Genomic DNA, 25,816 nt, shown 5'->3' with positions numbered 1-25,816 from the left:
TAGCGGTGGGCGGGTATTTTTGGTTCCGGGACCCAACTTTTGCACATCAGCTGCCACAAGGACAACTCCAGCGAGCTATGATTGGAATTGGGTGGATTTTGGATCTTTTTGAGCAACGTAGAAAAGGCAAGGTTGATATTGCAGTAATTTAAAATATATTTGTAACTCAATACAAAATGCAAGAGGTATTTTTGCTTAGCCTTTTTTTTTTTTATTTTGTTTATGCATCGGATCGGTAATAAGTATTTTTCATTTTATGGTGGCATTTGGTGATTCAAATGGGATCACTGAGATGATCTTAAATCACCGATGATCCTTATTCTGAGATAATATGATCTCTAATAATTTAAGATAACCGTATTTTGTATGATATGTTTTAGTGATTAAGGATTTCTAGGTATCCACAAGTAATCTATTTGGTATTTCATAGAAATCCAAGAACACTCACTATATAATACCAAAACTATTCTTGATATATTCCATAAAAATATATTTATTAATCATATAAAATGTATTATAATAAAATATTAATATATTGACTAATATATTAATTATTAATATATTTCATAAAAATATATTTATTAGTCCTATAAATTATTAATCCTATAAAGATATATTGATTGTTATTATAGAATTAATATTTTTATATATAGTGATAATACATTATTTTTAATCCTAATAATTATTTTGATTAAAAAATACCATAAATAGAAGTAATATATTAAATACTTTGATTATATGAATATAAAGTACAATAATATATTTTTACTATAATTTAAAATTGTCATTTAATAGTAATATAATAAAAATATGATTAATAATATACTATAATATATATCATAAATATAATATAGTTTTATATAAAATTAATAAAATATATTGATTATAAATTAATATATTATTTTTTTTTGCTGGGTCAAGGAATAGTTTTGTTATCAGTTTTTAACTCAAGCTTACCATCGTGTGGTAATCTAGGATTCGCAATTTTAGAGATAGATATTAACATGATTTAAAATTTTTGCTAAAAACGTAATGATCCTATTGTCTCCATCCATATCATCTTTTGCGTGCGGGGTAGGAAAAATTTGGAACTAAAGCTGCAAATAAGTCGGGTTGACTCGTGACCTAACCCGTTTATACCCGACCAGACTTATTTTGGATGAGTTGTGGGGTGGGTTCGGATTCTAAAATTCGACCCGTTCCATTTTTCGAGTTCAGACCCAATCTGACTCGATCTGACCTATTTGAAGTTTAGATAATTTTGCGTTTTCAATCCTACGACCCAACCTAATCTGATTCGACCCGAATTTGTAAAATTATTTGGGCTCACGGGCCGCAACCCGCGGGGGTGCAAATAAGTTCTAAAGTCATGAATGGGTTGATCCGAACCGGATTTGAGAGATCCAAACTGGATCTAAATTTTTTAAGTTAGGTTTGGGTTATATATGGGCTGGATTCGACTTGAATGATCTGTTGGTTCAAAAATTATTACGGTGGATTTGGTTTGATCCGATGGTCTTATATTGTGCTGGATCTGTGTCTAAAATTAAAATTCCAACAGAATAATTCGACCCGACCAGTACGAAAACCAAGTGGATCAGGAGACGTTCGACTCCAACCCTCGACTCTCTCTCTCCATCCCTACAAGTAGGGTAGAGACGAAGGGGCGTGATTTGTTCTCGCCATAATCTTTCGCTCCGGACGCGATTATTGTAGGTCAGAGCCTTCCCTTCCCACTCTGTCCTCCTTCCCTTCCCACTCTCTCCTCTCACCTTCGATCTATTTCGTTGCAATACTTTTTCTTATTTAGGTTTCTTTCATCTACGATGTCGGAGATGGCTTGAAAGATCCCACCTTTCGTCTTCTCCACGCTATTTTCTAACCGGATTTCTGTAATTTAGTGTTTTGTTTCGATTTCACGCGGCGTCCGCGTCCAATTCTCATCAAGAAAAAGCTTTTTCGGTCTTTGATCCTTTGAAGATTTGGGACAGAAAGAGAGATTATTCTTTTTAGAAGCTGTTCAAAGAGAAATTTTCGTCATCTGGAAGCCATCTGTTGTCTAGGTTTTTTATATGTTTTCCTCTTTTCAATTTCAGATGCGAAGATAAGTGAATTTATTGTTATTCGATCTGTACATGCCCTGTAAGCTCTATCTATCGATGTCCGGAACAAATTCAATATTGACAAGCTGTTCGAATGGCTAAAGATTCTATCTTTCATTCAAATCCTCGTGCTGTCCATGTCTTAAGATGTTGGAGATTTCGGTCTCCAATTGTTCCCTTTGATATACATAAATATTTTTCTAACTTTTTTGTCATCTACTCTCTTCTATGATATACTGTAAGATAATGCCATTGAGAAATTGGCTCCAATGGCATCAAAAATCCCAACTTTCTTTCTCTCCAAGCGGCTTCCGATCCAGTCTTCTTTAAAAACTTTTCGGTTTTATTCAATTTCCTGTGCTGCCTGTGTTCAAAATCCTCCAGAAATAGATAGAAGTACTCCAAATTCTGCTGAGTTTGAATCTGCGACCTGCTCTCTCAGGAACAGGCTCCACCAAGACAGGCTAATCCGTGTTTTGGATTCGACATTGGATTTGAACTTGGCTGTTAACATCTTCAAATGGGCATCCGTCCAGAAAAAAGTCCAGCCGACACTGGAGATTTATACCCACATGATATTGAAGCTGGGTCTGGCAGGAAACCACCAAGAAATGGGGGATCTCTTGAAGGAGATGGTGAACTTGGAGCTTTCAAATTTAGAAGAGGCATTGGTTTCTATGATCTATTCCTTTTGCCGAAACCACATGCTAATAGAAGCTTTAAAGGTTTTTGAACATGCAAATTCAGTGAAGCGCATATTGTCGGTATCATCATGCAATGCTTTATTGGGCATTTTTGTCTCAAAAAGGGGAAATTTTCAGTCTGTGATGTTTGTCTATAAGGAAATGGTTAAAGCAGGGATTCTTCCTGATGTTGAAACATTGAATTACTTAATAAAGGCATTGTGTGAGTCTGGTCACTTGGAATTGGCGCTAAACCAGTTTCATAGAATGAGCAAGAAACAATGTGCTCCAAATAGTCAGACATTTGAGATACTCATCAGTGCTCTTTGTTCAAGCGGCAGAGTAGATGAATCGGTCAAGGTTTTGAATCAGATGTTGGACCTGGGCAGCAAACCCCATCATGACTTTTATGTTAGTATCATACCTCTATTTTGCAGGGTTAACAGATTCGAGGAAGGCATTAAGTTGTTTAGAATGATGAAAAATACAGGTCTTCAGCTTGAGGCCCATCTGTACAGTATTTTAGTTCTATGTTTATGTGAAAATCAACATTTGGATGATGCAGTTGAGCTTTTTGAAGATATGTTAGCATCAGGCTTTGCTCCTGTGACTAGTCTGTATGTGGATATTGTGAATGGGTATTGCAAAATAGGGAACCTGGACGAAGCTATGAACTTCTTGGATGGAAACAATACCTTGGAAATCGAACCTTATAATGCCTTGCTCAAAGGTTATTGTAGTGAGGGCAGGTTTCTGGAGGCAATTATATATCTTAGAAAGAAGGCAGATCAGGGACTAACTGACAGTATGTCTTGGAATATCATTATAAGGGGCCTTTGTGAGAATGAAAATGTTGGAAAAGCGTTTGAAGTTATTGGTAGAATGATTGTCTCTTCTTACATGCCCGATCAGGCTACTTATTCTGCAATTATAATTGGGTACTGTAAGATGGGTTCATGCGAGAATGCTTTAGATATGTTCAGACTGGCCTGTGTCAATAACATGACTTTGGATTCAGAATCTTGCTCAGAATTGATTGAGGGTTTGTGTCATGTAAAACAAGTACAGGAGGCCACAGAAGTGTTTTACTATATTACTAACAAAGGCCTCGGTCTCACCACTAACTCACTCATTGTGTTGATCCAAGAAATTTGTCATGCTGGAAAGGTGCATGAAGCTATCGGACTTCGTTCGCTTGCAGTTCATAAGGGTACTTATTGTATTCCAGATACATACGCCACTATTTTGCTTGCATTGTTGGATCTGAACAAAGAAAAGAATATATTAGTATTCCTTTCCCAAATGTTGGTGGAAGGCCATAATCTAAATGCAAGAATATACTGTATTCTTATACGTGGCTTGTGTACCGACAGCACAATGACTGTGGCCACTCTTTTATTCAATCAAATGATTCGTGATGGATTTGTTCCTGATTCCAAAACATTTGAAACTTTAGTGTTCAGTATGGCAAAATTCTCTCAATTGCATATAGTGGTGCATAGCTTAGAAAAAATAATTAATGAAAACAGACTAGTTAGTCCCACAGTATGTAACATGATCATCCATGGCCTCTTGAAAGAGGGCCACAGACACGAGGCTTGTAAGTTTCTGGACCGGATAATAGAGATGGGTTGCGTTCCAGATGCTGATACACATGGATTGTTGGTTGGAAGTTTCAATGTAGAAGAAAGGGATGGAACTACTGGGGTATCTGAAGCTCTTAAGAATGACAACGTGAGCAACATATTGGCCGAAGGTCTGAACAAATATAATGAGCACATGGTTGAAGAATAATGTAACAATATGCTGAAGTGTCATAGCTGCATGATGATTGATGTGCATGAGCTCTCATTCGAGTTCCAAGTGCTTCATCTCATCTGGGGAGATTCCTCACGTGGAGGGCTTGACCATCCATTATCTTTAGAAGCTGCAAAAGGAAGCAGCTTTCCATGGAGACTGCCCTTATCCTTTGTATCATCATGGAAGGTGCCATTCATGGTAATGAGTCTAGGTAAAGGTTTACTTATCGTTAGATGCACCTTATTTAACAAGTTAGTTATGTTTGAAGCTTTCTTCTCCCTTTATGCATGCTGCCAATTTGTCTTTATTTATGAGACTTTAGGTATAATTCTCTCTCAACAAATTCTCATTTCTAACGTATGCATTCCGCATTTATCAGGTCTAACTAAACCTTTCTGCTATATGACTTTCTTGAATTTGGTACTTTAATGCCTTAGGCACCTGTCATACTCTTTTCCAATCTTTTACATCATAAAACACATTACTAGAAAGTTAGTAGGTTATTCATTTTGAATTAATCTCAAAAAACTTGTTAATTCTGCCATACAATTCATAACTTGAGATAGTCTAGCTGCCAGCTGGATTATGTCTATGAATACCTTGCTTCACTTGTAGGACCACATAGCTTACCAAGTGATCATGGAAGATGAGAATTCATCCAAAATAGTTAGAAATTATCTAATGGTAGAACATGGAATTGAGTACTGTACTATAAACAAGGTCAAGATGGGTAACAGCCAAAAATCACATGAAACAACCATTTCTATAAGCCTTACTCCAACTAATTCTTTTGGCTAAATATGTGACATTAAAATAAAGAAATATTGCCATAACAAATAAGAATAGGGTGTGCAAAACTGTAAATCATAATCATGCACGCCAAAGTTAACAAAAATAGTGTCATATAAAAATAAAAGAACAACTAATGGTTAGTAGCAGTTGGTGTGGATCTGCATTCAATACAGTGTAGTATCATGGAGACCAACTGAATCAAGAAGTGAACATCTAGCTGGTTATATTTTTATTCTGTAAAAGATAGTCATGTACTTTTCAGAATGGTTAGGGGCTTTTTGCAGAAGTATCATCCTTTCAAATTATCAGTGATGTAGGGATAAAACAATGTGTATGCCAAATGATTTGTCAAGACATGGCTGAAAGTTATTATAAAGTTGAAGCCATCTTCCCTTTCAATCTCTATTTTGGGCAGCATAGTTTGCTCTTAAAAGGATCTGTGATGCCATGACATGCCTCTAGATCTGATACTTAACAGTTCTTTTATGTGCTGCATTGTGATTGTTAGATGTATGCCCTAGAAGCCAATTTGGCTGACACATTGTTGATTCTAGGGACATAATTTTGTACTTGACTATTTATTATTGAATAAATAAAAGGCATCTTTTTCATTCATATTGTTTATGTGTCTATGAATCGTCCAAGAAATTAATAAGATGATGATACATATTCTCAAGAGTTGAGAATTTGAGCCATGTATCATTGGTGATTAATTTCTAAATGCTCCTGATCAAAGGATCATCACGAGGACGGTGATCGATCCGATCAGTGCACAGATCACTCTCCTTCTGGATGGACGAGACTTGAGTCCACAGTGTAGGGACACTGAAGTGATAGTGCAGGTGCTTGTTAGAGAACAAGGGTACTGAGCGTGACCAATACAAGAAGTCACTTGGATGTCTATCCACTCGTCAGTGACTTGCTTGATGTTGCAGTAGTGTGACTGGTCCTTTGACCTGCGGTGCTTCGGCTACTCACAGTGAGGTTATTGTAGTTTGACTGCACACATACATGGTCTCTAGCCATATGGGTCCATGCAGTGTAGATTGGCTGCAGTAAGTTCACTGTAGGAGTAGGGTATGCACCTATATGGAATCTATCGACCTTGATAGATAAGGAGAGATCCTATGTGATTTATAAGACTGAGTTCGTAAGACCTCGGCCGGGGCAGTATACACAGTGGAGAAAGAGTTTTTCACTATCGAACTCGAGTCAAATAAATCTTGACATATGACAGACGATGGGGTTTGACGAGTTGTCCATGACCTCCGTCCTGTAGGGATCCACGATAGTAGGACTGTATCACATGTTAACTGCACCTAGAGGTTCATCATTCCATTCTGCTGGGTAGCCACTACATGCTGCTAGGTGTCACTAGTGGATGGTGGGACTTATAGGGATTATCTTGATGATCGATAAACCCTAATGAGTTGAGTTGGAATCGTTCCAACCCATTGAAAGGAGTTTTCAATGATATAGTGATAGAGATCACAATATATCTCACTACCAGTCAGAATAGAACCTATGGGGTCACACACACTAGAAGTATTGACCGATCCGATGGTTGAAATCGTGATTAGGAATCACAAGAAATCAATTTGATTGATAAGAAGTTGAAGAAGAAACAAAGGGAATTAATTAATTAGACTTAAACACAAATCCTACTTCGGGAGGGATTCCTAGAGTCCTAATTGGATTAGGGCTGGGAATCCTAGTTGGAATAGGACTGGAATTCCTACTTGGAATAGGATTCCTACAATCCTAATGAGATTAGGAATTTTGAATTAAAATTGGATTCCTACTTGGAGTAGGATTCCTAGGAATCCTAATTGGATTAGGACTTCGGATTCAAATCTAATCCTAATTGGATTAGGACTAAATACATCCTAATATGGATTAGGGTTTCTTAAGTCACAATTAATTATTAATCTAATGAATCAACAAGACTCCTAATTGGATTAGGATTGAAGAGTTCAATTGAGTCAAAATTGATTCAAGTTCTAATTGGATTAGGACTTACCTAGATTGGATCCATTGGTTCACCCTTGGGCTAAACCTAATAGGATTAGGGCTTGACCACATTAGGGCAATGCAAACCCTAATGTGGACTAGGGTTTACCAAGAGGGAGGGGCGCAAGCCCCTCCCCCTTGATCCATTGGTGCGGCACAAGAGAGGGGGCCGGCGCCCCCTCTTTGGAAAGATGTCTAGGGTTCCTACTTAGTAGGAACCCTAGATGGCTATAAAAGGAGGTGTGAGGCCGGCGCCCTAAGCATAGAAGAACTCCTCCTTCCCCTTGCCGTGAGCCTCCCTCTCCTCTCTTCTTGTGATCAGCCGCAAGCAAGGAAGACCAAGGCCAAAGGTTGGCGGCATCCTCTTCCTCCCTTCTTCCTTCCAACGCAGGGAAAAGAAAGAAGGCTGCGTGGGGATTCTTCTTCTTCCTCTTCTTCAACCTTCTTCTTCCTCCTCTCAAGCACTTTCAAGAGTTGAAAGAAAGAGAAGAGATCAGCCATCAAAGGAGTCTTTGCAAGGGAGCTAGCACCCCGGGAAGACAAGAAAGTTTTGATCGGTTCTCTACTTCGTGTGGATACCCGTAGAGGCCGGACGTTTGAACGGCTTCAAGCGAACCCTCTCCCATAACCACGAATTCAGATTCGCGGTGATCGTCTACCCGCGCAAGGTGAAGATTTGATCTTCCTATTGTTTTAAAAGCTTTAATTCTTACCTAATTACGAACGGTCTCGAAACAAGCGTTCATGCGATGAACGTCGAACCCGTGCATGCCGATTCCGCTGCCATCTGAAAAATTTTTGAAATATCAGCGGCATGGGCGGGTTCCCAACAGTGGTATCAGAGCCTAGGCTTCGTAGATTAAGGTAAGAATTAAATATCTAAAGGCATATTAGATCTGAAAATTAAATGATCATGCATGCTGAAAAATTCTGCATGCAGATTTTTTCAGGGGTGCTGATTTTTTACATGCTGATTTTTATGTGATAAAAAGATGATTCTAATTGCATTGTTAATGGGATTACAAAGTTTAGAATCATGATTAGCATGATCAGCGACCTATGTCATGATATAATCAGTTAGTTTTCAGATCTGAAATTATAATTGTAGCATACGGTGATGATCATAGGATTCAACCCCTTTTGGTATCAAGTGTAATGACCTGCGATGTGATCTGCGATGTCATGTAATTTTTCAGATGCTTGCATGCATCTTATTTGATGTTTTGAGAGGCCTGCGTGCCTCCTAAAAGGAGATGTAAATTATTTTTATTTTTATTTTACATCTGGTTGTATTTCTGTGATGTGATGTACATCAACGATCAAGTCGAAGACGATGCATGAGATGAACAGGGGTCTAAGCGGTTGATGGCGATGGGATCAAGAGTTGATCAAGGATCGAATCAAGGAAGCTTGGATCCAATTCAAGAGTTGAAGACCACTTGATCGATTGATGTGCATGTGCTTGTAATACGACCTAATTAGAATCCATGATCATCACCTAGTTAAAGTTTAGCTTTAATTTGATGCCGCGATTATAACTGCCTGCAATGCGCCGTTTGCATGTGATGTGAATGAGAGTCGGGTAGATAGGTCTACATGTGATGTAGCAAACCAATTGAGACCTAAATTAAAACCTCCTCAATCAAGTCGAGAGTGAACCGACATGAGCAAGTCATATTAGATTAATTGATCTAATTGGTGTCTAGGAAAGCATGAAAGGTGGTTACTTAATTAGGACCTTACTCTCTGAGTAAGGGGAGCCTCCCACCTGCTTACCTGGCCAATTGTTCAATTACCTCTTATGAAAGGCTCAAGTTGCAAACACTAAGACCTGATTAACCAATATTAAGTCAATAGGTCTTCCACTGTAGTAGAGCTGCTAAGGCCTTTCTGATGTTGACTTGTCTCGGCTGGATACAGTGGTCAAGTTGCATTGGGGGGCTGGACCTCTCTATAGACATGAGATGTTGTAGGGTAAAGGTGGGGTTGGGCACCAATAACTGTTAGGTGAGGACCCAATGACGACTTTATTCCTACGGTTATACGGTGGGTCAGACTTAACTAAGAAATGGGACCAATAACTGTTAGGTGAGGTCTTCATGGCTTAGAGACCAAGTTGCACTGCAACATGCTTGAGAAGCATTGTACAAGAGTTGTACACTCATCCATCTATGTGTCACCAATAACTGTTAGGTGAGGTGGCATGTGAATTGGTGGGACCGCAGTACCCACTAGAAACCCTAGTCGTGTGGGATTTCCGTTTTCCTACCAGGGGAGTGTGAGGAATTCGAGAAAATAGTGGGAGTCACATTTGTTCTAAAAGACCTTAGGACAGATTAGGATCAAGTACAAAAGTCTAACTAGAATCTTTACTCTCTGCAGATACAATGTCGGCTTCAAACCCTTTGACCCGTATTCTTGAGACCAACCGACTGACCGGAACCAATTACAAGGACTGGCTTAGAAATCTCAAAATAGTTTTGGACTGTGAGAAGATAGGCTATATACTCGATTCAGATATCCCCACATTACCAGCACGTCCCACTGATGTTCAGCGTGAGATGCATAAAAAGTGGTTGGATGATGACATTAGAGTAAAATGCTATATGATGGCATCTATGTCTAATGAACTCCAATGCCAGCATGAAAATATAAAGACTGCTAGGGACATACTGGCACACCTACAAGAGTTGTATGGTGAGCAGAGTCGCACAGCTCGTTTTGAAGTGTCCAAGAGGCTTTTCAAAGCGAAGATGCGCGAAGGGCAGTCTGTCCATGATCACGGTCTGACCATGATTAAGGACCTAGAGGAGCTTGAGAAGCTCGGTATGGACATGCACAAGGAATTGCAAGTGGATTTGATCCTACAGTCACTTCCTGATTCATTTGGTCAGTTTATAGTAAACTACCACATGAATAAGATTGAATGCACTAAGACTGAACTAATCAACATGTTGGTAACTGCTGAGGGAGCCTTGAAAGGTTCAAGGGGCAATGTCCTCGCTGCTGAGTTGACTTCTGGTTCCAAGAGAAAGTCTACTTGGAAGAAAAAGAAGCCTGCAAAGAAGCAGAAGAAAGACAAGAAGCCAAAGAAGGAAGTTCAAAAGAAAAAGGCTAACGACAAAGGAAAATGTTTCCACTGCAATGTCGAAGGCCACTGGAAGAGAAACTGTCCTTCATACCTCGAGAGCCTAAAGAACAAGAAAGGTGACACACCTTCAGAAGGTATAGACTTGCTCATTATTGAAACTAATCTAACGGTTTCTTCTACTTCTAGTTGGGTTATAGATTCTGGTTCTAGTGCTCATTTGTGCACTACCATGCAGGGTCTAAAGGAAAGTAGAAGGCTGGCGGAAGGTGCGGTAACCCTTCGGGTTGGCAACGGGGCAAAAGTTGCTGCTGTGGCTGTGGGCACCTACCATCTGCGACTACCGTCTGGATTTAGTTTAATACTTAGAGACTGCTATTATGTACCTGTTGCTAGCAGAAATTTGATTTCTGTTTCATGTCTAGCACAGGAAGGTCATGTTTTTACATTTGACAAAGACTGCTGTTCTATTTATTTGAGAAATAAAATAGTCGCACGTGGTTTTATGATTGACAGTCTCTACCATTTACATATGGATGTATCTGTGAATGTTACCGAGCAAGATGTGAGTGCCAAAGGATCCAAAAGATCCAGAGATGAGATAAACCAAAGATATTTGTGGCACCTCAGACTTGGCCATATTGGAGAAGATAGAAAAACAAAATGGATAAAGATGGGCTCTTAGGCTCATTGACTTCCGAGTCATATCCAGTTTGCGAGTCCTGTCTTCAAGGAAAGATGGCTAGACTACCCTTTGTAGGACATGGGGAGAGGACCACTGAAATACTTACCCTAGTACATACAGATGTATGTGGCCCATTCGATGTGCTAGCCAGGGGACGTTATTCTTACTTCATTACCTTTACCGATGATTATTCACGGTATGGGTATGTGTATCTTATGAGACACAAGTCTGAATCCTTTGAAAAGTTCAAAGAGTTCAAGAATGAAGTAGAAAAACAAACTGGAAAACCTCTTAAGGCTCTTCGATCAGATCGGGGAGGAGAATACCTTAGTGGGGAATTCCGAGATTATCTCAAAGAAAACGGCATAGTCTCACAATGGACACCTCCGGGTACACCTCAACTCAACGGGGTGTCAGAGAGGAGAAATCGGACCCTATTGGATATGGTCAGGTCCATGATGAGCTTCACTGATTTACCTATGTTCCTTTGGGGAGATGCCTTACTCACAGCGATTTATTTATTGAATAGAGTTCCCTCTAAATCCGTTCCTACCACACCGTATGAGATATGGCATGGTAAGAAACCAAGTCTGGGTCATCTCAAGATTTGGGGATGTCCGGCCCACGTCAAGCGACTACAGGCGGACAAGTTAGAGGCTAGGACCATAAGTGCTCGTTTTATAGGATATCCTAAAGAGTCATTAGGATACAATTTTTACGTCTCAGAGGATCACAATGTGTTTGTGAGCCGTCATGCCATCTTCTTGGAAAATCAGTTTATCCTTGATAGAGGCAGTGGGAGGAAAATTGAGCTTGAAGAGAAAGTCTCTGAAAAGCAACGAGTCATGGATCCTATAGAACCCATTCATACAGAGCCAGTACACGATGTCCCTCAACCACCTCGTAGATCTAGTAGGGTCTCCCATCCTCCCGATAGATACTTAGGTATACTAGAAGAGGATACCGAGGAAATGTTCCTAGTGGGAGATAGGGATCACATACAGGATCCCAAGACCTACAACGAGGCGATATCTGATATCGATTCCGAGAAATGGCTGAAAGCTATGAAGTCAGAGATAGACTCCATGCATTCCAACCAAGTCTGGACCTTAGTAGATCCACCAGAAGGTATTGTACCTATTGGATGCAAATGGATCTACAAAAGGAAAATAGGTTCGGATGGAGAGGTAGAGACCTATAAGGCAAGGCTTGTGGCGAAAGGGTATAGTCAGCGCGAAGGTATTGACTATCAGGAGACCTTTTCACCTGTAGCCATGCTAAAATCCATCCGGACATTGCTTGCCATTGCAGCATTTCATGACTATGAAATCTGGCAGATGGATGTGAAAACTGCTTTCCTGAATGGATATCTTGATGAAGATATCTATATGGAACAGCCTTTGGGTTTCACTTCCAGTGATAGAGATCACAAGGTCTGCAAGCTGCAAAGGTCCATCTATGGACTAAAGCAAGCATCTCGGAGTTGGAACACTCGTTTCGATGATACAATCAAAACGTTTGATTTCATCAAAAACGAGGAGGAACCATGTGTTTATAAAAAGGTTAGTGGGAGTGCTGTCGCTTTTCTCGTACTGTACGTAGATGACATTCTCCTGATTGGGAATGATATTCCCATGCTAACCTCGGTCAAGGTCTGGTTGTCAAAAGAATTCTCCATGAAAGACCTTGGGGAAGCATCCTATATTTTGGGAATAAAGGTCTATAGAGATAGATCTAAAAGGATGCTTGGCCTGTCACAGAAAATGTACATAGAGGAGGTGCTGAAGAGATTCAGCATGGAAAACTCCAAGAGGGGTCTTTTACCCCTAAGGCATGGAATTCATCTCTCCAAAAAGATGTGCCCCGACACACCTGAGGAGATTCAGCGCATGAGCAAGATTCCTTATGCATCGGCAATAGGAAGCCTCATGTATGCCATGCTATGTACACGACCTGATATAGCTCTTGCTGTAAGTGTCACAAGCAGATATCAGTCGAATCCAGGTGAAGAACACTGGACAGCTGTGAAGAATATTCTTAAGTACTTAAGAAGAACTAAAGATTTATTCTTGGTTTTTGGAGGATCATCAGAGTTAAAGGTAGAAGGGTACACAGATTCAGACTTCATGACTGATGTCGATGACAGGAAGTCAACATCTGGATACGTGTTCTTGTGCAATGGTGGTACGGTGAATTGGAAGAGTTCTAAACAACCGATCATTGCTGATTCTACTATGGAAGCCGAATACATCGCCGCCTCTGAAGCTGCTAAGGAAGGCTTCTGGTTCAAGAAATTCATTGCAGAGTTGGATGTGATGACATCAGATGCCATAACACTCTACTGCGATAATAATGGCGCCATAGCCCTTGCTAAGGAGCCAAGGTCTCATCAGAAGTCTAAGCATATAGAGCGGCGCTTTCACCTCATACGCGACTATGTGGAGAAGAAATATGTAAAGGTGCAGAGAGTAGACTCCGCGGATAACGTGGCAGACCCTTTCACTAAGCAGCTGAGTCAGCAAAAGACTGAAGCCCACCTTGAGAAGATGGGCCTAAGATATATGACCAATTGGCTTTAGTGCAAGTGGGAGATTGTTAGATGTATGCCCTAGAAGCCAATTTGGCTGACACATTGTTGATTCTAGGGACATAATTTTGTACTTGACTATTTATTATTGAATAAATAAAAGGCATCTTTTTCATTCATATTGTTTATGTGTCTATGAATCGTCCAAGAAATTAATAAGATGATGATACATATTCTCAAGAGTTGAGAATTTGAGCCATGTATCATTGGTGATTAATTTCTAAATGCTCCTGATCAAAGGATCATCACGAGGACGGTGATCGATCCGATCAGTGCACAGATCACTCTCCTTCTGGATGGACGAGACTTGAGTCCACAGTGTAGGGACACTGAAGTGATAGTGCAGGTGCTTGTTAGAGAACAAGGGTACTGAGCGTGACCAATACAAGAAGTCACTTGGATGTCTATCCACTCGTCAGTGACTTGCTTGATGTTGCAGTAGTGTGACTGGTCCTTTGACCTGCGGTGCTTCGGCTACTCACAGTGAGGTTATTGTAGTTTGACTGCACACATACATGGTCTCTAGCCATATGGGTCCATGCAGTGTAGATTGGCTGCAGTAAGTTCACTGTAGGAGTAGGGTATGCACCTATATGGAATCTATCGACCTTGATAGATAAGGAGAGATCCTATGTGATTTATAAGACTGAGTTCGTAAGACCTCGGCCGGGGCAGTATACACAGTGGAGAAAGAGTTTTTCACTATCGAACTCGAGTCAAATAAATCTTGACATATGACAGACGATGGGGTTTGACGAGTTGTCCATGACCTCCGTCCTGTAGGGATCCACGATAGTAGGACTGTATCACATGTTAACTGCACCTAGAGGTTCATCATTCCATTCTGCTGGGTAGCCACTACATGCTGCTAGGTGTCACTAGTGGATGGTGGGACTTATAGGGATTATCTTGATGATCGATAAACCCTAATGAGTTGAGTTGGAATCGTTCCAACCCATTGAAAGGAGTTTTCAATGATATAGTGATAGAGATCACAATATATCTCACTACCAGTCAGAATAGAACCTATGGGGTCACACACACTAGAAGTATTGACCGATCCGATGGTTGAAATCGTGATTAGGAATCACAAGAAATCAATTTGATTGATAAGAAGTTGAAGAAGAAACAAAGGGAATTAATTAATTAGACTTAAACACAAATCCTACTTCGGGAGGGATTCCTAGAGTCCTAATTGGATTAGGGCTGGGAATCCTAGTTGGAATAGGACTGGAATTCCTACTTGGAATAGGATTCCTACAATCCTAATGAGATTAGGAATTTTGAATTAAAATTGGATTCCTACTTGGAGTAGGATTCCTAGGAATCCTAATTGGATTAGGACTTCGGATTCAAATCTAATCCTAATTGGATTAGGACTAAATACATCCTAATATGGATTAGGGTTTCTTAAGTCACAATTAATTATTAATCTAATGAATCAACAAGACTCCTAATTGGATTAGGATTGAAGAGTTCAATTGAGTCAAAATTGATTCAAGTTCTAATTGGATTAGGACTTACCTAGATTGGATCCATTGGTTCACCCTTGGGCTAAACCTAATAGGATTAGGGCTTGACCACATTAGGGCAATGCAAACCCTAATGTGGACTAGGGTTTACCAAGAGGGAGGGGCGCAAGCCCCTCCCCCTTGATCCATTGGTGCGGCACAAGAGAGGGGGCCGGCGCCCCCTCTTTGGAAAGATGTCTAGGGTTCCTACTTAGTAGGAACCCTAGATGGCTATAAAAGGAGGTGTGAGGCCGGCGCCCTAAGCATAGAAGAACTCCTCCTTCCCCTTGCCGTGAGCCTCCCTCTCCTCTCTTCTTGTGATCAGCCGCAAGCAAGGAAGACCAAGGCCAAAGGTTGGCGGCATCCTCTTCCTCCCTTCTTCCTTCCAACGCAGGGAAAAGAAAGAAGGCTGCGTGGGGATTCTTCTTCTTCCTCTTCTTCAACCTTCTTCTTCCTCCTCTCAAGCACTTTCAAGAGTTGAAAGAAAGAGAAGAGATCAGCCATCAAAGGAGTCTTTGCAAGGGAGCTAGCACCCCGGGAAGACAAGAAAGCTTTGATCGGTTCTCTACTTCGTGTGGATACCCGTAGAGGCCGGACGTTTGAACGGCTTCAAGCGAACCCTCTCCCATAACCACGAATTCAGATTCGCGGTGATCGTCTACCCGCGCAAGGTGAAGATTTGATCTTCCTATTGTTTTAAAAGCTTTAATTCTTACCTAATTACGAACGGTCTCGAAACAAGCGTTCATGCGATGAACGTCGAACCCGTGCATGCCGATTCCGCTGCCATCTGAAAAATTTTTGAAATATCAGCGGCATGGGCGGGTTCCCAACAGTGATGTTATATCAGGGACTATTGCAATGGGACAGATAAGAATGTAATTTACTACCCTGGTATTTGAAGAAATTTTATAGACAAGAAGACTCAGAATTAAGAGGCCATTTAGGGAAACAGATATTTTTGCGATGCACAGATAAAATTTGGCACAAAATAAAAAGTCAATGTTGGAAAATCGTGCATGCTGCAGAAAATTAAAATCGCAGCGGAAGATGCATGCACGGTCATTCATCTCATGAACAAATTAAAGACCGTTCGTAGATATATTAAGATTAAAACTTTAGAGGGAAAAGATCGTATCTTTACCTTGTGCGGGTAGATTTTCACTGCAATTTGATGATCGTGGTAATCTTGAAAGGGTTTGCTTGAAGCCGCACATGCGTCCGGCTTCTACGGATATATACACGAGGAAGAAGACCAATCCAAATGCCTAGATCTCACCGGGGTGCTAGCTTCCTTGCAGAAATCACCTTTGATGGTTGAAGCCCTTTATCAATCAACTCTTTGATTGTTTTGAGAGGAAGAAGAAGGATGAAGGGAGAAAGAGGAGGCCACACCCAAGAGAAGGGAAGAAAGGCCGCACGCACCCTTTTTATTTTTTTCTTTCTTTTTCTTGCGGTCCAGATTTGCCCCCAAAGCCTCCTAGGGCTTCCTCTCACGCACACCCAAAAAAATCCTAAAATAAAAATAAAATAAATTAATGAGGGGCGCACGCCCCTCCTTTTATTTTGTGCGTGAATCCTCCTCTAAGGAGGATTAGGTGACCCAACGTATTTGGACTCTTAATCCTTATCTAATAAGGAGTCCTATTCCAATTTGGATTCTTCATCCTTATCTAATAAGGAGTCCTATTGCAATTAGGATTCTTCATCAATTAAGATTTTCTAGTCCTAATCTAATTAGGACTCTAGGAGTCCTACTCCAAGTAGGACTCTTAAACCTTATCTAATAAGGTCAAGCTCAATTTAATTAAATCCAATTGATTCAATCAAATTGCAATCCAATTGCAATTATTCCTTTTTCAACTCACTAACTCTTAGTGGGTTAAACTAATTATCAATTAAATTGATAATCTTGATCTATTGTGATTATAAATCACAATCCAACCATCGGATCGGTCATAACCTCTAATATGTGTGATCCCATAGGTTCTATTCTATCTGATAGTGAGATATATTATGATCCCTATCATAATATCATTAAAAACTCTTTTCAATGGGTTGGAACAATTCCAACTTATCTCATCAGAGATCATTGACCATCAAGATAATTCCTGTGAGTCTCACCATTCACCAGTGACACCTAGCAGCATGTAGTGGCAACCCAGTAGAATAGAATAGATGAACCGTTAGGTGTAGTTATCGTATGATACAGTTCTTCTATCGTGGATCTCTACAAGATGGAGGTTATGAATAACTCGTCAAATCCCATCGTCTGTCATATGTCAAGATTTATTCGACTTTTGTTCGAGACCGGAAAACTCCTTTTCCACTGTACATAGTGCCCTGGCCGAGATCTTTCGAACCTAGTCTCATAAATCACATAGGACCACTCCTTATCTACCAAGGTCGATACATTCTATATAGGTGCACACCCTACTTCTACAGTGAACCTACTGCAGCTAATCTGCACTATAAGAATCTATATGGCTAGAGACTATGTATATGTGCAGTCAAACTACAGCAATCTCACTGTGAATAGCCGAAGCATCGCATGTCAAAGGACCAGTTATACTAATGCAGCATCAAGTAAGTCACTGACGAGTGGATAGATATCAAAGTAACTTCTTGCTTTGGTCACGCTTAGTATTCTTGTTCTTTAACAAGCATCTGCACTATCACTCCAGTGTCTTTACACTGTGGACTTGAGACTCGTCCATCCAAAAGAAAAGCGATCTGTGCACTAATCTCATCGGATCAATCACCGTCCTCGTGATGATCATTTAGGAATTAATCACCAATGACACGTGGCTCAAATTCTCAACTCTTGAGAACATGTATCATCATTTTATTAATTTCTTGGACGATTCATGGACACATACACAACATGAATGAAAAATATGCCCAATATTATTAAATAATAACAAAGTCAAGTACAAAACTATGTCCCAGAATAAATAATTTATCAGGCAGATTGGCTTTTAGGGCATACATCTAACAGTCAAATGGCGGTTACTTTCGAGGTCTTATCATTACCTCCTGCACGTTATGAAGTCAAAGTCTAAATTCTTGCTAATTCTATGTTCCGCACGATGTACAAGCAGCTACAATTGGAAAACACAGAAAGGGCATGTTTGGTATTACTTAAGAATTGTTTCTGTATCTTGTAAAGCAAAAAGCACTTCTCAGAAGAAAATAAATTGTTGGTACCATCATTTAAAGAGAAGAAAAGTCAAAAAAAGCTCTTTTAGGAGAAGATAGAAAATCTTATCTTTCATCTTTTTCTAAAGCAGAAGCAACACCAAACATGCCAGCAATTTTACTAATGGTCGTTTAAAGAGGGGATATACTCCACTGAAAAGACTTCCATTTTTATTTTTATTCATCACTATTTTACTTCAAAAATGGAGAGCCAATAATGCTATCTATTGTTTTCCTTAGGAAATTCCAATGCATCTATGTTGCCTCATCATATACAAAGCGAAGAAATAGAAATGCTAATGCTGACCCTCACATGCTATTTGGTGGAGAAAATGAGGGGAAAAATGATAGCTAGTGTGTTCTATGCTGAATGAATGGTAATCACTGAACAAGAGTTCTTTGCAACTCCAGTCCAGGGCTACAACTGGGACATGTGGTATAATTTTTTCCTTGACACAGGAAAATATGAACTCCGCCCAGTGAATTCTTAAATAGGTTTCACATGAAATTTTTAACTTCTTTCTCATCCAAGATTTGAAAACCATATTCAATGTATCCATCTATTTGTCTCTGAAAGAAATAATGCAATATAGTGACCATTACATGCAAGCATTTGGCACCTGCAGCAGTGAAGAATCTCATTTATTGATTTACAATGGTTCAAAGACCTATTATGTTACAGTGTAAGAGTCTCCATGATGGTTGGTTTGATTGTTCATATATTGTTGTCCTGTATCTCATTCGGAATCATCAGGATGCCATGAAAAAATGGAAGGCTCAAAAATTCATGATATTTTTCATATAAACAACAGGAATGCTTAAGATCCTGTCTGCCTGTATTATTTTGCTTTTCTTTTAGTTTTGTGAACTTGGTAATCATGAAACCATCACCTGAAAATTGGTTGCTTCATGCGGATCTCCTTGTATGTGTCATCAGTCATTTGCTTTATCAAGCAGCACTGAATGTAGCAGTCATAACGTATTCTTTTCCTTTCTTTTATTTTCATCGTTCTTGACATGCTTACAGTACAGGAATTGCATCATAGTACCTTCCCCACCACTTGCTGGACATAAACCTACATATCATGGTGGTTGCTTGCATAGCGCTCTTTGATGGATGGATCATGTCATGGAGAAGGTGTCTTTGGCAGTCAGATTCAAGAAAAAATTGCCAGGTAGGAGTATTGTCGTAGCAGGTTTCAACTGTAACCATTTTTTTTATTGTAAACTCAAATAATTTTTCCTTCCCCGCTGCTTCCAGTAACCTGGTGTACCAGATGTTGAGAGAACAGAAAGGTAATGGAAGAGGTGCAACTCGAGATATACCAAAAGCTTTACATCCATGGAGATCGAAATAAAAACTTTACATCCATGGGGTTATTTTGTTTATTTGTTCTCCCGAGCCAACTCTCTTCTGTTCACCTAGTAGCCATGCTAGTTTTGCATGCGTTGTCCAAAACTTGCTTGGCTCAGTTCTTACATTAGTGGAGTTGATTCCATTGCTCATAAAGTAGATTTAGTCCCACATCTAGTATGATGGAGATTAGACCAGAGGCCTGAGAGGATAAACAGAGAGGCTTAGACAACTAGAAGTCATAGTTCCCTGTGTGTGAAACTGGACATCATAATTTGTGGCAGCTTCCATTTCCAAATTTTAAGTATTTTGTTTATCGCGCACTTGTTGGTCATAGGTGGGCTTTTGATGAAATTTACTATTGAAGATGTTCTCTTTATTTCGCTCTATATCCACCATCTGTTTCCATCTCTATTATAAATTGTCTGTTTCTATCTCTGTTATAAATTGTGAGACATTTATTTGTCATTCATTCAATCTTATTATCTATGCTAAGCAGGATTTGCTGTCCGAACTCCAAAATCACAACTTAAAGAATATATGTTTTTTTTATTATTATTTGGTATGTCTGATACATGTGATTCATTCAAGAGTATGTCATGGACCTTCACTTTAATAAGTTTTTGTTGTAATAGTGAAAATGTGAGGAAATAACTGGATGTGAAAGGAGACAAGATACTATAGCTCTTTACTCTTAACAGGTATGATGGTAAATTTTTGAGTTGGCTTTTATTAGTGGTTTTGGAATGGGTAGTTGGCAATGGCCTGTTCCTTGAAACATGCCATTTAGAAATGAATTGGGACTTATCCCTATGGTCATATCCCTGTGCTAACCAGGGCTTTTGAGTTAGATTCTTGGATAATGCATTCATAGGTATTTGAGTCCAGATTATTATATTGAAGTTGGGTCCCCTACATTTTTTTTCGAAAAAAAAGCTGTCCTTGAATTGTGTTGAATTGGGTTCTGTAAAGGTTAAGCTACTTAAAATTATCTTGATGAAGGATAACTTAACTTTAAGCTACAGCAATTAGAGCAAATATGAAAAGCTGTGAAGGAAATAATAAGGCACAATGCAAACACACAAGTTTTATAGTGGTTCGGAGCTAATCCTTACTCCTACGTCCACTCCTCAAGTTTTACTTGAAAATTCACTATAATCTTTAGATTACAACTCAGTTGTTTTACGAGATCACAGCTCAACTCGTTGTTTTGCCGGGGTCACAACGAACCCAGTTGGTTTTCTCTGGATCACCAACTAGAACCAACCCCAACCAACCTTAGTTGTATACAGTTTGGGCTTGGACAAGGCCTTAACCCCTTGATTCCCGGACTTGGACAAGGCCTTAACCCCTTGATTCAATCCTCCGATCAAATCAAGTTGCAAGATAATGAAAGAATGTTTAGAATAGTTACAAGCTTTTTAAACTAAGCAGATAAAACAATTATAAATATGAAATAGGAGAAGAAGCCTGGAATGAAGGCAGCTGTAAAGCTTGGCTTCTTTCTTTCTTGATCCTCCTCAGATGGCTGGAAAAGCTTGAGGATCAGATGCCTTGAAAGTTGAGAAGAAAGCAGAGATTTCTTTTAGAAGCACTTCTTCTCTTTTGACTTGAAATCTCACTTCAAAGCTCAAGAATGATTTTTCTCTTTTAATGCGCTTTAATGAGGATTCACTTGGTTGTTGAAGAATAATAAAGAGTGCCTTCTTATACTCTATTTTCACAAAACTAGTCGTTAGAGACTGAAAACTAGCCGGTCCCCTTTCTGAATTTCTGACAATATAGCCGTTGGCGTCCCAGCAGATTTGGAGTCGACTCGAGTATTTTGGGAGTTGGCTCGCCTGAGGTAGGAGATGTCTCGCGCCTGTGGGGAGTCGGCTTGCGATCGGCCTCTTCAAAAAGTTGCTTTCTGTTCTTTTTGCGGGAGTTGGCTCGTGACACCCTGGAGTCGACTCGCGCTCTTGCCTGACTTTCTGTCTTTCTGCGGGGAGTCGGCTCGTATCAGACTTGAGTCGACTCGTGCTCTGGCTCTTTGAAACTGGGTTTCTATCTTTCTGAGAAGAGTCGACTCGAAATATACTTGAGTCAACTCGCGCTCTGGCTTTCTGAAACTGGATTTCTGTCTTTCTGAGAAAAGTCGACTTGAAACATACTGGAGTCGACTCGCGCTCTGATTCCTTACTTCTCGAGACGACTCGGGTGCAGCTGGAGACGACTCGGGCTCTGGCACGTTTAATACAGTCTTCTGTTCTACAGTGAGAGTCGACTCGTCTCAGTCAAGAGTCGACTTGAAGATGTGCCAGTTCAATTTCTATGTGCCAGAGACGTCTCGTCTACAGTGAGAGACGTCTCGTGCTCTGTTCATTGGTAACTAAGGTCCATTTTTAAGTGTTCAACTTGTCTTAAATCCTTTGAACCTTTTTCTAATGAATTCTTCTTAAGTTTTTATATAATTTCTCCTGAAACACTCACTTAAGAACGTTAGTACAATAAGGAATATACTCAAGTGTTTTGGGCTCATCAAAATCAAATAGGGGATCAAACACAATTGATCAACAAATTGCAAAATATGGCATCTAAAAATCTGTTGTTCTTGTAGCAAGCATTAGATTCCACTTGATTGAGTTTGCTTTTTCATAGTATACCTAGTCTCAAAAGGAAGAGTCTCCAAATCCTTGGAATTTTTGTATTCTTTCAGAAGCTGGTTAGCTAACATTGAATAAAAAACCCTGTATAACCAACTACCACTCTCAGAAAGCTTGTGAAAGTTATTTCTGATTCATTTATGCAACCAAACAAGCCCTTATTGTAATCAAAGTTTAAAAACAAACTTCCACTTATTTTATCTTTTGTAAATTAGTATCGAGCATTGCATAATGCATGGGAAGTAGATCAAATAGTTACATCCTTGCGGTTAGATATTTTGAATGATTTATATTAGATCTTGGGGGTTGCACTCTCTCTTGTTTATCTCATGAAAAACTAGTTAGGAGAAAGCTCAACTAAGCATTAAAATCAGTTGTTAGTTTGCATTTGCTATACAGTAATGACAAGTCAGCAGTTTTACCCAAATATAAGATTACCACATCTTGTATTTGTTCAATGTATAGGAGGTATTGACATAGTGTCTATGCATTAGAAGACAATTGAGATACATGTGCAAGTGCAGAAGGCACAGATTTTAATTTGCTGCATGGTTTGAGATAAAATGCTGAAGTCTGACATACCATTGCATGCGTGGAAGAGGGAAGCAAAAATAATTAAGAGATGAAGGAGATAAGCATAAGATATTTTTACAAACGTAACAATATTGAAAGCTAATCTGTGCTAGCATACAGTAACTTTTAAAGATTTTTTCTGATCTGTTTTATTCATAATATATTAAGTATTTCATGTATAATGTCAACATTAATTTATTTCCCAATGTAATGTATTCCAACAAAACTTAGGGCTCATTTGGTTTGTGGGAAGAGAGGAGAGAAAAGTGTGGGTCAACGAAAAATAGAGAAATATCTTATGTTTAGTTAGAATTTTCAAAGAAGAGAGATGAGAAAGTAGTTTTTTTTTCACAAGTACTTTTATATTTTTATATAGAATATAGAATGAGTTTAGATCTTTTCTTTATTAAGTTATAGATATTTTACTTAATATTTTTTTAAAAAAGTAGATATCAACCAAAGTACCAAATATAAGATATTCTGATATTCTGAAATGTACTATTTTTTTATGGTCAACTAAAAATACAAAAATTATTTTTCAGGCTTCATATATCCAAAAATTGGAGAAAACATATTTCAATAAAAAAAATTCTTCCTATGAACAAAATGGATCTAAAGTATAAACTCATTTAGATCTCAATTGGCTAACTGAACCGGCCCTAACCATGTTTAAAAGAAATAAACCGGTGAATAGACCAGTTAAACCGAACCAGGTCCCGACAGAACAGCTTAGTCAAGTTGGCCAAGGAGGCCCACCCTACCAGCTAGCTCCTCCGCATTCGAGCGTCAAACCCGAGAGAGAGTCGTTTGAGACGGGAACCCAACCCTGAGAAGACGACCTTTCCGAAGCGAAAGAGAACAGGTACGGAAGGAAAATCCCTCAAAGCTCGACAAATATTCTTTCTAAATCTTTCTTCAATCCTCCCCCCGAATTCTCTCAAGAGCTCCGAAGCCCCCTCCCCTTCCTCCGTTCTCGCTCGATCTTGAAGTTTCGAAACGCTAATCTCGGATTCCGAAACCCTAATTTCCTATCTTGGGTTTTCTAGGGTTTTCTGAGGTCCGGATCCACTGCTCCGGCCAATGCCGCAGCAGCTATGACGACGAAGGCGGCGGTGACGACGCTGGGCCGGGACCCACCACCGCCACCTCGCCCCACCGGTTGCGGCGGCGACGGCTGCGACGCCCGGGACCCCTGGCCGCTCCACCACGTCCGCCACCGCACTGTCTTCTGCCGCCTTTGCACTTCTTGCGTCCTCAAGTACCACGCCGGATCCTTCTGTACCGTCTGCTTCAATCTCCTCGACGGGCCCCAACCACCGCCGGCGCCATCCGCCTTCGTCCGCTGCTCCCGGTGCCCCTCCATCGCCCACTCCGCCTGCCTTGCAGAAGCCGACCGCGCCTCCTCCTTCCTCTGCCCTAGCTGCTGCAACTCCGCTGGCTTCTCTTACTTTCTCGTCAGCAATGATGGACAGCGGCGATCAATTGATCTCACATCAGCGAAGGTTCTCCTCGCCGCCGCGCGGCTGGCGGCGGCCTCCATGAGCAGGGCTGTGGTGGCTTCGAGGGCCGAGGTGGAGAGGAAGGTCAAGGAGGCGGCTTTGGCGAGGAAGAGAGCGAGGGAGATGCTGGAGACGGTCTTCACACTCTCGAAGATTGAGAAGGAGAGGAAGAAGAAGGAAGCTAATGAGGCCGCCGTGGTTCCCTTGCCAGAGGTGGTGGAGGCAAAGGAGAAGATACCAAAGCTGGGCAGCACGGTGGCAGCCAATGTGGGGCAGAAGAGGGTGCAGAACAGGGATACTGATAGGTGGATGAAGTTCCAGGAACCGATGGCAATGGTGCCAAAGCCAGTTGAAGGCTTCGTAGATGATAAAAGCAAGGTGTCTTCTTTAACTGGGATGCACAACCATGCTGATCATGTCGACATGAAGGGCAAGGTAGGGAGTTCACCACATACTGGAAATCATGTGGGCCAAATTGAGAGCAAGGATAGGGGATTTCTTTCAGGTTCTCCAACTGCTTTTGTTAAGGAGGAACGTGGGTAGATGCTGATGGTGGTCCTAGGTTGCCTCAAATCAACTCAAGGTGAAGACTTTAACTTCTTACATCTTATAATCTTGTGTTTCAAGAACACTCGGTATCTTGTGAATACCAAAAAAGAAAAGGTATAACCAATTATTCCATCTTTAGTATTACTAGTTCGATGATTGGAAACAAATGTTTCCTTTTTCCTTTTAAAAGCTCTTATTTGAGTATAAGCAAGTGTCTAGCATCTTTTGCAAATACGAGAAGTCATCTGGAAGTTTAAAATTGAGTCAGAGATGATACTTTTTGAATTCTGTTCTATGTTTAATTATTTGCACTTGTTGCAGATTCATCAATCTCTTGGACAAACTTCAGAGCCATATTCATGGGTTAGACGAACAAAGTGACTGCATTCGTGAGTTAGTTGTGCGAGTCTGTGTATGTTTTGATTTCAGTGCCTGATGGATGCCAGCAATCTTTTGGGGATTGTTGAGAGCATTTTGTATTTGCTTCAACCTTTTTTTTGCTTAGTGAAGTGCCATCATTGGATCCAACTGTATCTTTCGATTGAACTAGAGTTTCCTAGCTGTGCCATTTGTCATTAGCTTCTATCTTTCATAGTAGGTCATGAATTTTCACCCCATGCTAAAGCAAAGGGGACTCATGTTACTTTTACTTCTGTGACCCTCAAACTCCTATTTGCTTTTTATACTTGATGGCCCCATCAACAAGACTCTCGTGCAATTATGCAGGACCATTTATTTCA

The 25,816-nt window shown here is 40.1% G+C and overlaps 1 protein-coding gene across 9 annotated transcripts; it reads left to right on the top strand.

Annotated features, from left to right (window-relative positions):
- The first annotated feature begins 1,594 nt into the window (after window positions 1-1,594).
- LOC103721210 lies at window positions 1,595-25,816 on the top strand. 9 transcript variants are annotated; one of them, XR_005509358.1, is made up of 4 exons: window positions 1,595-1,716; window positions 2,545-4,796; window positions 19,484-19,631; window positions 19,718-20,224. XR_005509358.1 is itself a non-coding variant. In XM_039121041.1 (3 exons), exon 2 carries the CDS (start codon window positions 24,123-24,125, stop codon window positions 25,068-25,070), a length of 948 nt encoding a protein of 315 aa, XP_038976969.1. In that variant the 5' UTR covers window positions 23,440-23,890; window positions 24,075-24,122; the 3' UTR covers window positions 25,071-25,110; window positions 25,398-25,816. The 9 variants fall into 9 exon arrangements, 3 of the variants coding, with proteins under 3 accessions (XP_038976969.1, XP_008809536.2, XP_008809537.2); XR_003388325.2 differs by having other exon boundaries at window positions 1,602-4,783; window positions 19,489-19,631; XR_001880223.3 differs by having other exon boundaries at window positions 1,602-4,783.

Source organism: Phoenix dactylifera, unplaced genomic scaffold (assembly GCF_009389715.1).
Source record: "Phoenix dactylifera cultivar Barhee BC4 unplaced genomic scaffold, palm_55x_up_171113_PBpolish2nd_filt_p 000952F, whole genome shotgun sequence".
NCBI lineage: Eukaryota > Viridiplantae > Streptophyta > Magnoliopsida > Arecales > Arecaceae > Phoenix > Phoenix dactylifera.
The sequence above is the reverse complement of the archived record's forward strand: the minus strand, read 5'-3'. Positions and strand labels throughout refer to the sequence as shown.

Bases quoted from the DNA above. Each gene is read 5' to 3' on its own strand.
- LOC103721210 (XM_039121041.1), top strand. From the start codon at position 24,123: ATGACGACGAAGGCGGCGGTGACGACGCTGGGCCGGGACCCACCACCG.